This window comes from Clytia hemisphaerica, unplaced genomic scaffold (genome assembly GCF_902728285.1).
Source record: "Clytia hemisphaerica strain Z4C2 unplaced genomic scaffold, Clytia hemisphaerica genome assembly, whole genome shotgun sequence".
Classification (NCBI taxonomy): Eukaryota; Metazoa; Cnidaria; class Hydrozoa; order Leptothecata; family Clytiidae; genus Clytia; species Clytia hemisphaerica.
The window spans coordinates 987259-1002399 of NW_027103704.1; the positions used below are offsets into that span (position 1 = coordinate 987259).

General features: G+C 36.6%; 2 protein-coding genes across 4 annotated transcripts in view; one reads left to right on the plus strand and one right to left on the minus strand.

The window, feature by feature from the left end:
- The window catches only part of LOC136804086 (RIIa domain-containing protein 1-like), a 185881-nt gene that overhangs the window by 147667 nt on the left and 23073 nt on the right, over positions 1-15141 (minus strand). The window lies entirely within an intron of this gene.
- Positions 1-15141, plus strand: part of LOC136804083 (high affinity cAMP-specific and IBMX-insensitive 3',5'-cyclic phosphodiesterase 8B-like) — a 53902-nt gene that overhangs the window by 32769 nt on the left and 5992 nt on the right. For all 3 annotated transcript variants that reach the window (XM_067060825.1, XM_067060824.1, XM_067060826.1), the window contains exons 10-20: positions 75-116; positions 3835-3923; positions 6318-6408; positions 7348-7399; positions 8914-8969; positions 9397-9468; positions 10154-10255; positions 11347-11386; positions 12446-12581; positions 13771-13864; positions 14530-14765. In XM_067060825.1, the coding sequence (XP_066916926.1) occupies positions 75-116; positions 3835-3923; positions 6318-6408; positions 7348-7399; positions 8914-8969; positions 9397-9468; positions 10154-10255; positions 11347-11386; positions 12446-12581; positions 13771-13864; positions 14530-14765 (1010 nt within the window). The remainder of the gene's footprint in view (positions 1-74; positions 117-3834; positions 3924-6317; positions 6409-7347; positions 7400-8913; positions 8970-9396; positions 9469-10153; positions 10256-11346; positions 11387-12445; positions 12582-13770; positions 13865-14529; positions 14766-15141) is intronic.

A 15141-nucleotide genomic window follows, 5' to 3' on the forward strand; every position in this document is an offset into this window, starting at 1 on the left:
AAAAAGGATCAGACATACCGCCAATGCATTATATTATGATGGTTTCATACTTAATGGGTTTTTTTGTTCTTCAGGAATCTCACGATAATATCTCCAAACAACTCAGTAGGGGAAAAGTAAGTAATTTTGTTTCAGTCCACCGTACGGCACACCGTACGTTTTCAGGCCGCCCAAACAAAAAAAGGCCGTCTACAAAAACCTTAAGAATTAACTAACCGAACTTGAAATTATTTAAAAACCTTGAAGATGATGACTCTCATAGAGTTATCTATATACTAAAAGTCTAATTCTCTATGAGCCGTGGGGTGGCCATTATGGATTTTTGAGATGGGGGTTCCAGAGTTACGTTACCGACTGTTTGGATGGGTGGGTGGGTGGCTGGGTGGCTGAAAACGAAAGCGAAAGTGGTCAGGGGAAGAGTGTGAAAATTAGCGTTTTTTAAAGAAGTCGTTGCAGTGCAAATCTTTCGCAAATTTAAAAACCCACTTTCCCGTGGAAATAATTGACGTTTTTTGTTTTTTTTGGACCCTTGGGGCATAAGCTACCCGTTGACCGCAAAAATTTCAAAATTCGCGAATTGACCGTTGATAATATTAGGGGTAAAGAGACCCAATGACGTCACAGATTTGGGAAAAACTTGAAAATGCGATATCTCGAGTTTGAAAAGGAGTTGGGAGGTCGGTGACCCCTCATTGGATCGAGAATTTTATGGAGAATACGATGGAAGGGTTTATATGGCTTGAGTGTGACTTTAAAATTTGGCTGAATTTTTAGGCGTTTTCAGACGATGACGTCATCAAAACAGAAAAAATGCGATATCTCGAGATTGGAAAGGAGTTTGGAGGTCATTGACCCCTCATTGGATCGGGAATTTAATGGAGAATAAGTTGGGAGGGGTAAAAGTGGGTATATAGAAACTTTAGAAAATAAATATATTCAAATTGGGGCATTTTGGGTCCGATGACGTCATCAAATCCTAAAAAATACAATATCTCGAGTTTGAGAAGGATTTATGCAATGATTGACCCCTCATTGGATCGGAAATCATCAAGAGAATCGTTTGGATAAATGACAAATTGATTTCAGTGAAGTAAAAAGTTTATTACCCTTTCCATGACGTCACTTAGGGCCAAAATGATGTCACCAAACATGAAATATGCGGTTTTCCGAGTTTTGACCAGTGAAAAGTGGTAATATTTCGTTCTTTGGGCTTACAATATACAAATCAGATCTTTTTATACTCCCCCACCATATATCCAAAGGGCTTTTGATGTGTTCAACAACACTCTACTCGGCGGGTGCGACGCCGGGTGACGGCTAGTCTATATACTAAAAGTCTAATTCTCTATGAGCCGTGGGGGAGCCATTATGGATTTTTGAGATGGGGGTTCGAGAGTTACGTGACCGATTTTGGTTGGTTGTTTGGTTGGATGGGTGGTTGAAAACGAAAGCGAAAGTGGTCAGGGGAAGAGTGTGGAAATTAGCGTTTTTGTGAAGAAGTCGTTGCAGTGCAAATCTTTCGCAAATTTAAAAACCCACTTTCCCGTGGAAATAATTGACGTTTTTTGGTTTTTTGGGACCCTTGGGGCATAAGCTACCCGTTGACCGCAAAAATTTCAAAATTCGCGAATTGACCGTTGATAACATTAGGGGTAAAGAGACCCAATGACGTCACAGATTTGGGAAAAACTTCAAAATGCAATATCTCGAGTTTGAAAAGGAGTTGGGAGGTCGGTGACCCCTCATTGGATCGAGAATTTTATGGAGAATAAGATGGGAGGGTTTATATGGCTTGAGTGTGACTTTAAAATTTGGCTGAATTTTTTGGCGTTTTCAGTTGATGACGTCATCAAAACAGGAAAAATGCGATATCTCGAGATTGGATAGGAGCTGGGAAGTTGTTGACCCCTCATTTGATCGGAAATTTAATGGATAATAAGTTGGGAGGGGTAATTGTTGGTATATAGAAACTTTCAAAAATAAATATATTTAAATTGAGGCTTTTTTGGTCCGATGACGTCATCAAAACCTTAAAAATACAATATCACGAGTTTGAGAAGGATTTCAGTAATGATTGACCCCTCATTGGATCGGAAATCACCAAGAGAATATTTTGGTTAAATGACAAATTGATTTCAGTGAAGTTAAAAGTTGATTACCCTTTCGATGACGTCACTTAGGGCCAAAATGACGTCACCAAACATAAATTATGCGATTTTTCAAGCTTCGATTATTGATAAGTGGTAATATTTCGTTTTTTCGGCTTACAATATACAAATCAGATCTTTTTACCCTCCCCCACCATCCAAAGGGCTTTTGATGTGTTCAACAACACTCTACTCGGCGGGTGCGACGCCGGGTGACGGCTAGTCTATATACTAAAAGTCTAATTCTCTATGAGCCGTGGGGGAGCCATTATGGATTTTTTGAGATGGGGGTTCGAGAGTTACGTGACCGAATTTTTGGTTGGTTGGATGGATGGATGGGTGGTTGAAAACGAAAGCGAAAGTGGTCAGGGGAAGAGTGTGAAAATTAGCGTTTTTTTATAGAAGTCGTTGCAGTGTCAATCTTTCGCAAATTTAAAAACCCACTTTCCCTTGGAAATAATTGACGTTTTTTAGTTTTTTGGGACCCTTGGGGCATAAGCTACCCGTTGACCGCAAAAATTTCAAAATTCGCGAATTGACCGTTGACAACATTAGGGGTAAAGGGACCCAATGACGTCACAGATCTGGGAAAAACTTGAAAATGCGATATCTCGAGTTTGAAAAGGAGTTGAGAGGTCGGCGACCCCTCATTGGATCGAGAATTTTATGGAGAATAAGATGGGAGGGGTTTAGAGACTTGAGTATGACTTTAAAATTTGGCTGAAAATTCAGGCGTTTTCAGTTGATGACGTCATCAAAATAGAAAAAATGCGATTTCTCGAGATTGGAAAGAAGTTTGGAGGTCATTGACCCCTCATTGGATCGGGAATTTGATGGAGAATAAGTTGTGAGGGGTAACAGTGGGTATATAAAATTTTTAGAAAATAAGTATATTCAAATTGGGGCATTTTGGGTCCTATGACGTCATCAAAACCTAAAAAATACAATATCTCGAGTTTGAGAAGGATTTATGCAATGATTGACCCCTCATTGGATCGGAAATCATCAAGAGAATCTTTTCGGTCAATCAAGTAATACTTTCAGTGAAGTGAAAAGTTTGTTACCCTTTCGATGACGTCACTTAGATCCCAAATGACGTCACCAAACATGAAATATGCGATTTTTCAAGCTTCGATTATTGATAAGTGGTAATATTTCGTTTTTTCGGCTTAGAATTCAAGCTTATTACCCTCTCCCACCATCCAAAGGGCTTTTGATGTGTTCAACAACACTCTACTCGGCGGGTGCGACGCCGGGTGACGGCTAGTATGATACTATCTGAGTTCATGGTCATTGAATAGCACTCAAATTGGTCGGTGTTTATAATTAACTAATTGTGTATTAGACGTACGGTATTTTCGGTATGAAGCCGAAGCGACCGTAATAAAAAGGCACTCGTCATTTTCAATCCTCACCAATATACACTTTTTTTAAATAAAAACATCCAAAGATTTTGAGAGTTCGGATATTCTTAATTTTTCGGCTTCTTAGCCTAAACATGTTCTTAACATGTTCTTAATTTCACTCTTTTGTGAGTATTTTTGTCCATTTTCCTAAGAAATTGAGTGTTTTAGAATCCCGAAGAGCTGAAGATGTTCTTAACTTGTTCTTAATATTTTGGCCATAAAAGCTTTATGTTGTTATATAGTTTGTTCTTTTAAAAGAATCTCTACTCTAACACTTTTAGTCATGGGAAGGAGTTTGCATCGCAAGGAAGAAAAGCGGAGAACAATTTGTACAGAGCCTAAAGATCGTTCCCATTATAGGACACGCGGGGTAAGTAACACTTCTTAACTCCCTCTTATTCTTGTTACAATGGACTCTCTCCAATTCGATCTTCAAGATTTTCTTCGAATTAGAGAATGATTCGAATTACAGAGAGTAGCGCGTTTTAGTATCGGGGATATCGAGGGTGACGGAGAGTAAAGTCGATACAAAACAAAGTCGATAATTGATGTACGGCTCTATATCGCCTTTGCTCAGCTAAACAGACGACGGTATTTTGGTGTTTTTACTGTCGGTGAGCAAAGTGGACGGCGATTTTGGCGACATGTCAACTTTGCTTTATACCGTCTGTTTCGATTATCTCGAATACACTTGCTAGTATTGGAGAAACTGCTGGACCAGCTGCTGGAATTGCTGAATTTTAAGCAATTTAAGGGTCAAAGTATAAAAAAATAATTCAATCTTGCACTAAAAATAAGAACAGTCCAGCCGCAACAAAATTTTAATTGCTTTAATAAAAAGAGTGTATTTGGAATATCGCATTTATGAATACTCTTAACAGTGATTAGGTACCGAGCTTCTTCATGGAATTCCGTGAAATTTCCGTTTTTACGAATTTTTTAACTTAACCATATGGGAAAGCCGAGGAATATATAATCAATAGTTAATCTCGTCTTAAAGTGATAAAGGTATAAAGGGTAAAAAGTTGGAGGATGGTTTTTTTTACATGAGAAAATTTATGTTGTGTTTAACTTCTATGTAGTGTAGTGTGAAATATGAAATATAATGTGAAATTTATCATGCAATTTTATGACTTAGTTAAAATGTAATGTCCTTTAAAGCAAAACTATTAAGGTTGAGAATCTTAAAAAGCGTTAATAAATAGCAATTTTGAAATTGTCAACTTTCTTCGTAAGATATTTTCTATCAACACGACTTTGTTTCTGATTACACAGTTGCAAGCAAACTGTATTTTGGTATTGAAAACGGTATTTCAAAAACCTCAGAAAATCTTTAAAAGTAAATGTTTCAGTCTGAAACTTAACTGTCAAAAGAGATACCAGTTCAATTTGTCGAAACATATAAAATGCTTATAGTAAAACGATCTTATGTGTTCTTGAAAGTTTTCTCTCGCATTGCATTGACCATTGTTGTATGCAAGTTCTCTTTGGCAGAACTCGTATGGTCACATCTGGAGAGGATTAAATAGTTTTTTGTTCTTTTTTGGTAGTCCGTTTTCTCTACTTAACCTTTTTCTCAGGTTTAAGTGCGTCTCTTTTTACTCGTACATTGATGTTGCTGTTGCCTTTGTTGATTTGAGAAAAACTTTGACTGTTTTCAAAAATTCAATCGGCGTTCCATTTGTTTTCACTTCTCTTAAAGAGTTTTATTAATGACATTCTCATCTTGGGACTGCTGATAAACCAATCGAAGTTTATTTTTCTTTTTGTTCGCTTTGTTTGTTTGTTTGTAATTGTAGACTCATAACAATCATATCTGCCAGGTAAAAACTACAGTTGCTTCTCTTTAAGTTTTTTTTCGGATTTAGAGAAAGATTCGAATGATAGAAAGCATTTTATACTACTTTGCAGCTGAGGGGACAATGTTTTAGTTCGAATTACAAAAAGATTCGAACTATGAGGTTCGAATTAGAGAGAGAGTTGACTGAAATCAACCGTCTCCGTAAACGGGACATTTTCAGTTCCCTGGATATTTTGAGCCTAGCTGCTAGGTGTAAAAAAATACTCCCTCTTGAAATTCAGCAAAATTCAGACTAAAACACTGAAGAAGGACTGAGTAATGTTATCTTAAGTAAGCTCAAATTCACCGAACGGTGGCTTAGCCGAAAATCAAAATTTTAGATTTATTTCAACGGGATGACATTCACTGACTTTTATGTATCCCTGGACCAAGCTATATCCGCCATCTTTGATCGAAGTTTTTTTGAAGTTGGTACCCGTAAAGAAGACATTGCAGTGTTGAAATTTAACGTCTAACGGCGCTACAAAGATTTTGCTTGGCCGGGATTGAGAAACTTGGTCCAGGGATATGTAAAGGTCAGTGATGACATTACACACTGCTTCATAATGGGAACCAAAACTATTGACATTATATATTTGCGACCTTACTCCATGAGAACTCATCATTCATTTATAGCCAAAATCTTTTCTTTAATTTAGTGGTCATTATATATAAGATTAGACAGACATTGTGACGTGCCGTGGCACTCATAAGATTCGGCCTCGCGTGAGCATCGCTCTCCCAGTGCCGTTCGAGTGTCATAGTATACGCCATGGCTTGGCAGCTCGCGTCTGTCAAGTCGCAATGTCTGTCAGCGCCGTGATTCCTACTCCTTCGTGGTTAGGACCCATCCCGAATGCATTCGGAGGGCTCATATCTATCTATCTATAATTAATTGTTTTTTCTTTTCTTCCTACTTTTTAGTCGTGTCACACATTACGTGGTTGTTAAACGTGATCTAACAGCTGTGGAACGTGATTCTCAAATTCAACAAATGCATCAAGAATTACAGAAGGTAACGTACTGTGTTCAAAATTCTTCCGTCTCAGGGGGATCTTCGTCTCCGATCATGTTCAGGCGTTACAATTCCGTTCCGCTTCAAAACAAAATGAAGCCATGCTATTGGTTACATTCAAGTTTTATGTCACTTCTAGCCAATAGAATGGCTTCATTTCGTTTCGGAGCGAAACGGAACTGTCACGTGCAATTGTGGTCTCAAAGTTCTGCATAATTCACAATAATTTCAAGTAAATGTGTTATTTTGCTGTGCAAAAGCCATTTTCAGTCCTTGCTTTATCCACTGAAATGGAAACATTTCATCACGGAAGATTACCGAAACATTCTAGGTACTTTTTGACGAAATTTTGCCCAACAAATATTTATGCTTTTCAATATGCTTTTAATCCCGTACAACATCATCCATTTTGCGCACACCTCGTCTGTTCTAATGGTAATTGTCGGATGTGACGACCTGACCAGGTTGTTCATCCAAAACAATCAAAACCGTGCTCCCTTTGCTTGGAAAATGAAAGCGACTGTTTTAATGTTTTTGATTGTCGTTTGTTTTTGTGCGATTGTTTTGCTTCAGTCATTATTGCGCTCAAAAATTCATTTAATATTCATCCCAAATCAAAACGGTCAACCTAGAATGAATACGTCTCATGTGCAGAGTATCAGAATCTGCTCGGAAATGAGGGGATCGTGACTTTAAAGGTTTAAGATAACTTAAGGTCCATCAGTCATAAAAGGGATCGCGCTAGCCTAGAAATCTAAGCTAGTTTGATTCAGTCATAAGAATAAATCTGACGGTAAGTTGTGACTGAATAACTAGTGTCCCAAGGCAAACTTAAAACCCGTGAATGCCGTAAATGCTATATTGCCATAAGCCGTGTGTCTTCGTTAACTAGGCTAGAATTGCGTTAGAGTAAAGTAATTACTTCTTTCTCGTGTTTAGATCCGGGTAGACGCTAAAGGAACGGACAAGAATCAAATCGCAAATAACAACAGTGAGTATAAGGCCACACAAATTAATTTATTGTTTTACGGAAAAAGCTTCGGAAAAATATGGGTCGGTCGTCGGTCGGTTGGTCGGTCGGTCGGTATAATAAAAATAGATTTCTAAAATCTAGGATCGGTAGGCTTAGATCTAAAAGAATTGTGACATTTTGAAGCAGTAGACTTGTTCCTCTTCATCTATGAACGACTTTCTTGTCATTTCCATTGTGATATTTTATATTCATCTAAAAGTTCTGGGATGAGTTTACACTTTTCAACTTTTTCATTAAAAAATATCTGCAACAAAGTCCAATCTCCAGCTTTGCCACTTCAATATTATTATTTTCGATTTTGAGAAAAACAGGGTCGGTCGCGCTCGTAGAATAATAAATTATTTTGGTCACACCTAAAGTTATTCTTTTACTCAAAAAACTTGACTTTTCATGTCACAAAGAAAATCGACCAAAAAATGATCCTGTTGAGAAAAAAACGTAATAGTTCACCCCAACTGGTAACTCGCCTAAAACTTTTTGTAAAAAATGGAAATCAAACAAAGCCTTCCCCAACGCTATAAGAATTCTAACCAGGTCACTGAGATGACATGAATTTTCATTTAACCAAAATGTTATTGGAATTTCGACTGTGTCTGAAAGAAATATTTATTTTATCCGTGTGAAAATTAATACCTTTAAAAGTACTTTTCGGTCAAGTCAGTTTATTTTGTGCTGCCTATGATGTTAAATTCCGTTTCACACTTAGATTGATTTTTCTTTTTCTTTTAAATATGATCAAAATTCAACTTTTCCAGCACGCAACATTCTTTTGAAAAATTTCCAACTTTTTTTTTTTAACTTGAGAGTTAAACTATGATTTTGGTACCATTAGAAAGGTATTTTTACACTCTGCCATTTTAAATCAAGTGATCAATAGTTACTTTTTTATATAAGAATGGTGTTTTTTTCATTTCATGATGGATATTCTTAACTTTTTGCCGAAAATCATCCTAAGATATTCTTACAGCTTTCTTAGGTTAGGACCCTAACTCAAACTAGATTTAACATTTAGTACATACGCCTAAAGCATAAAATGGCAGGAGTGAGTCTTACTTGGGGGTAATTTGAAATCTATAATTGAAAATGCCCTAAAAACGGCATTATTAGCTTCAGTTGCCAAATCACATGATGGTGATATTCTTATAAAGTATATTCTTATAAAAAAGCGTATACATACAAGAAGGGTTAAAAAGTAAACGATTTTAACTCATAAATAATTAATGACGGGGAAAGGTACACGTCAATCTCTTCTCATTATTTCGACTCACGCGGCACAAACATTCGAATTTAATCAACAAAAAACCTGTTTATTTTATTCTCCACTATTTAAGAAGCCATGTTAAGTTAAATCAATACTTTTGTTAAATTTTTTGAGGGTTTTCGATTTATAGTTAGATGTACTAAGGTAGATGCTGAGAAAACTTTGGTATTTTGAAGATTTCCTCATAACTCTTTTTCTTTTTTTCCTACAGCTGGTCTAACGGTGGCAAACTATGTTCCGATACGAGCTGAGGCACCGATCACGAAGGTAATCTTCTTTTTCAGTGGAGAAGTTTGTAGTTTTTATTTGTCTAGATCCTAACTGACTGAGGACGACAGTGAATTCTTCGTTCTTGATCTTGCAGGTCAAAATTTAATGGGGTTAGCTTCATCCTCAAGTAGTTTATAGACACATTTATCGTTTATCATTCCAAGGCAGGCCTGTGTGAATAATCAAAGATTAGGCGTCCGGAGTGTTCTGCGTTACGGAGAATTACTGAGGTTAAGTATACCAATATAATCACGCCGACTGGCGAAGATTGTAATAGGCTAGTCAAACTACGTAATTTGATTGGTTGAAATTCACTCGCTTATAACATTTTCGTTGTGAATATAATGATTTACTTAATCTCACTATTATATCGGTATTATTATACTTGTCTGTGTTTCAAAGAAATGTATTTCACTTTCATTAGGTGATCAATATGTTGAACGCAGTACAGGATAATTCACCGAACGGAGTTGTACAAGTACTGGACAGAGTTATCGTAAGTCAGAAGTATCTCTTCTTTTGCTGCCCACACGGATCTCTGTATATATAAGGCTTCTGTTGATAGCTGCGACTAAATCCTATAATGTCTCCAAATATTATTTCGTTATTTTCAGTTAGATTTATGGTTGGATATCGATATGATCAGTTAGGTTCAGGGTATGGGATCCATTTTGGAGAATGCACTTTAAAGGCATTTAAGTTCTCTGGGAGGGTTTGGACAATAGTAATGTTGGTTCAATAAATTACACGATATATGTACTTCGGAATTTCGTTATCTTCTGTGGTCTCGTAGTCCAATGGTTGCGCATCAAAATTCGTTCAACATCACTAAATTCACTTAAAATCATAAAAAAATGTTTCAGAAGTCATCGTAGGTTGGAGAAAGAAAGATCGGGGAGGACGTTGGGAGAGAGGTGGGAGGACGTTGGGAGAGAGGTGGGAGACGTTACCGGAATTAGCCCTAAGATCATTATCCCTCGACTGCGGCCGTGCACAACTCGATCGTCTATCCTTCTTGACTCGATTAAGTTTCCTTACGCCATAATTAATAATGCCTTATAAACTTTCTTCGTAACCCGAAATTATGGACAACAAAATGAAACGGGTTTGAATCTTGATTGAACGAATTTCTTTTCTTTTTTGAGAACCCCACCAATGAATTGCTTACATCTCTTTAATAGGACATACTGCGGACCACTGAACTGTATACGCCGAGCTCACTTGATCAAGTGGAAGATAAAACGCGTGAGGGGCGTGACCTCGTTGAAGGACTTATGATGAACGTAAGGGTTAATTTCTTTTATTAAATTATTTTTCAACTGTATTCAAATGTCTAAGGTAGTAGCAATCTAACCTTCGAAGTGACGCTCAGATTGTGAAAAATTAGGTCGTTAATTTTTTCAGATTTTTTGCATGAAAGTAGGGTACCATCGTAGGTAAAAGATGGCTTAAGCAGATTTTTGCAAAAAAAATTTGTTGGCTCAAAAAACGCATGTTTATCTATAAGAATCATTATTAATAAGCATACATCAATGTTCTTAGTCAAAGTACTAAATTTTTTTATGAGATAGATGTTTTTTTTGCTCAGGAGGGCTTACTTTTAAAGAATATGTGTGTTTCGACATGAAATTTTGGTTGCTTGGCGTGTTTTTATAGAAAACTGGCCAAATTCGATATTTTTTATAAGCACATTATCAATACTTAGGTATTAGCTTTCTCGAGATTGGCTCTTCATTCTTTACGATTTTTTGAACAAAGATCATAACTATAACCCTCGAATGTGACGGAGCCAGATTTTCAAAAAAAATTGGGGGGGCAAATTTGGGCCAAAAAACGGCTAAAAAATGGGTTTTTTGGACTTGGTGAAAAATTCGATCATTAATTTTTTCTGATTTCTTGCATGAAAGTAAGGTACCATCATAGGTTCAAGATGTTTCAAGCAGATTTTTGCAAAAAAAATTTGTTGGCTCAAAAAACGCATTTTTATCTATGAGAATCACTATTAATAAGCATACATCAATGTTCTTAGTCAAATAACTCAATTTTTTTCATGAGATATGATTTTTTGCTCTCGAAGTCTTGAATATGAAAGAATATTTCAAGAGCATGAAATTTTGGTTTCTAAACGTGTTTTTTTATAAGAAACAAACGACTCATTTTGATAGATCGTCACTATTTGTGTTCTGAATGATTGTTTAATGGTCACGCTTATGTAGATATCAATTTTATATGTGTTAAATGCATAAACAGGTAGGTCCATAAAAGTATCACTTGTTTCTAAACGGCATTACTTTCTGAAAACACAATGTAACAGACGTCTCTTTAGCTTCGATAGGTTGTTCATATATTTTACTCTGTCTTTTTAAATACTCAGAAAATGGAGAGGAGGCTATCGGCAGACAGTCACGTTAAAGGTGAGGTTCATATTTATGTAAAGAAATAAGAATTTCTGTCCAACTATATTCACTCAGGAGATTTGGGTGGCAGAGCAGCATATGCACTTCGTCCTTATTAGGACTCGTCAGCACTGCATACTGCACCCTGGCTCGCCAGATCAATTTAGCTGAACCACAAAATCACTTGTATATATTTTTAACTCCTACCTGTCCCCATAAATAAATTTGGGTAAAAACTTTAGATTGCCTAAAAATCCTTGTGGGAGGTTGGTTTGTGTAAAGAAGTGATTTTTTTTACAAGATAAGCTAAAACTTCAAAACTCTAAGAGAGTTAAAAACTAAAGATCACTCAATCAAAGTGTGATGGAGGTCAAGCGGTCGCGGTCGAGCAATGATGATGAAGATAGAATTAAATTAGACTTTAGATAACAGGGTACTTAAACGGGATAATATTTTCGCGGGGATTTATAAATTTCCCTCATCTGTGAAATTAAGTCCCAATAGAAATTTGGAAAGTCCTTATCTCTCAAATAAACTACTTTTTAAATGTTTACTGGCATCAAAGAAGCGCTGATAAGGCGTATTTCATTAACCAACATGCATGATTTGGCAGTAAAAACATTGAAATCGTGAAAATATTGTCTCTTAATTGTGCCTTCCGCGAAATTAAGTCTCTGCGAAGATTTATCCCGTTAAAGTACATTTAGTGTACGTAAAGTTTTAGAATCCGAAATAATCGAAGTGTCTATTTTTTACCTCGTATACAACCACTTGGTATTGGCTCAGCTGGCACACAAACTTGTTTCACCATTCATGTAACGTTATATGGACGTTGTAAACGTTAGATAAACGTTGAAGCAAATTAGTTTATGACCATGTTCAGACGTTACGGTTCCGTTTCGCTTCGAAACGAAAGGGTTCCGAAATAAGTATGAACGTCAAAATTCGAAACATGAAAAAAGAAGACGTTACACAGCAAAACAGATCAAAACGGAACTTTCTGAACACTCTCGAAAATCACACTGGATCGAAACGGAACCATAACGTCTGAACATGGTCTATCACATTTGTTTAAAGGTCATTCGTCAGCCAACTCAATGATCACGAAAGTATCGCAGCCAATGAAAGCTCCACCTGACATTCAACTTGCTTTGGAAGGTGACGACAAATGGTCATTCGATATCATCAAGTTGGAGAAAGTCACACAGAAAAGGTTTGCTCTTCTTTTCATCCATCCTACCTAAGGAATCAGTAACATATTGATGACACTCTCTAATTCAATGTTCTACTATTCGATACGCTCCCTTATTCGATGATATTGAAAGTCACAGTCGACAAGAAACTCTCGTATACGACGCTCTACTATTCGATGTGCTCCCTTTTTCGATAAAAATGCAATTCTCCTTGAAAATCGGATTAGAGAGTGTCCACTGTACTATTCTTTTCAACTTCCGCTCTGTACTCTGCTCCAAAATGCTCTTACTTCAACATTTAAGCCTGTTCATACATGATTTTAGTAACAGCAATTTGTAAAGACAAGCATTATAATAGCGGGATCAACAATAAACGCCCATTTTGTGACACTTTTTAGAAAAAGTTGGTCATTTTAGCTCACTTGGAGTAAATCGGGAAAATTCAACCTCCCTCGCCAGCCCTCGCTCCTACCTACTGGTGAGGATAATAGAGGATGTGACCTTTGGCAACCCTAAACTTGAAGTTCCAACTGGAAATGTCGTAATCCTCTGGAGCTCTGTGTACTTTTAGCTTTACTTCTCTAGAATTCTGGATTTTCACATAATTTAAAAAATCACCCCGACGTAATTCCACAGTATTTAAAACCTTACCCCATGGAACAGTAAAGGATCTCCTCCTTTCAACAGGTCGCTTACTGTTTCATAAGGAAAAAAGCCCAATCCTTTCATAAGCTGTTGTTTGTTGTTTTCCCAATTACTCTCACTGCAGCTTCTTTACAAATTTCGAAATTTTGGAATTTTGGAATTTCGGTTCTGTTGTTTTTCACACTGTGGTGTTTTGTCAAATCTGCCTGCTGAGGGAGTCCATCTTTATGAAATAGTTCATAAAAACATCCAACAAATTTTGAAATATCAAAAGATTATTTTTGAAAAATAGATTAATAAGTAACTCTTGTGGAGAGTAAAGTTTTGAAACGGAGATTATTTTCTGATATATTTACTCGAATGTTTTGCATGGAGCATATATTAACTAACAGTACCGTCTTTGGTGTCAAAATAATAACCACAATAATGATTGTTTGAAGCTTGATTCTCCCGGAGCGTGCAGACGTTTCCGTATCTATTGATTGCTCCGGGGTCTAATATAAAGCTACAGAGGAAATTTCTTTCAAGACTTTTTTATAAATTAAGCTCTCGTCCCGTTTTTAGGCCGCTTTATTATTTGGGTCAGAAGATTTTCACGCGGTTTGACGTGGCTGGATATCTGTCCGTTCCTGACATTGTCATTCGGAATTGGTTAGAGGTACGTATTTCGTATAACGCTACCAATTTTTATTGAGTGCGTTCTTTTTTTCCACCTTTCTTCATTTTCTAGAATTTTTGTTTAAAGGAGCTATAGTGTGTTTTTTTCCAAAAAAAACAGAAACAAAAAATATTAAACATCGTGTATCCAGTTTGAGCGGTGTAGTAGGGGGGAAAATTTCGTTTTTCGTTAGGTCGGCTCGATTTTTTTAGTCAAAGCACTTATAGGTTCAATCGGGGTAGCGGGATTAAAATTTTGGTGAATCAAATTTGTTACTTGCGGAAGAAATAAAGCGACGGCTTCGGGGCAAAATATCATAGGGTGATTAGGGCAATGAAAATTTCGGCTTGAGAAAACGGAGACCTGTTGAACATTTTTGGAAAACTCTCAAAAAAAGACTTTTTGATCATTTGCGAGTCGATAGGTGCTAAAAATTCGTTAAGAGATATTGACTTCCAAACGCAAAAACTGGTTGACAAAAAAAAACGCTGTTTCTGTCTGAATGAAAAACACTGAAAAACACTTGTTTTTAAGGATGTTAATATCTCGAGTTAGGTTTGATTAATTCACCGATAGGTGGTTTTGGGGACGCGACGACCTCAAACTGAACGCTATTGTTATATTATTCGGATTTTTCATTTAAAGATCTTTTTTTTCGTCGACAGTTAATCGAAGACAATTATTCCTCGCACAACACGTATCACAATTCGACACACGCCGCAGACGTGCTACACGCAACAGCGGTTTTCCTACTGCAGGACGACGTTAAAAATGTACTCGAACGGTCGGATGAAGTCGCATCACTTATCGCCGCGGTCGTTCACGATGTAGATCACCCTGGGTTTACAAACTCCTTTTTGTGCAACGCGGGTAGCGAACTAGCAGTTCTTTATAACGATTTGTAAGTTATTTATTTGGGAAATTTGCGGATATTTTAGAGTGAAATTTCCTGATAAACATTTGGGCTAGATTTTTATGAGCCTTGTATAGAAATATGTTTTAAAGCCACAATTAGGCTAGTCAAATAGTTAAGTATATTACAGATCATGCATGCTTTATAAAAAATTTGTAAATTGGGAATAAACTATTTCCAAATTTCCTAATTTGAGATTTAGCATATGCTTAAAAAGGCTTAGGTAATGTTTTTGATTATACTTTTATGATTATAAGCGTTGTGCCTTCAAAAAATTTGTAGTTGCTGTAAGAATGAATTTATTTTTTGCTGTGAGATTAAATTCCCAGCAATGAAATTTTGGAATAAATCAAAAAAGAACTCC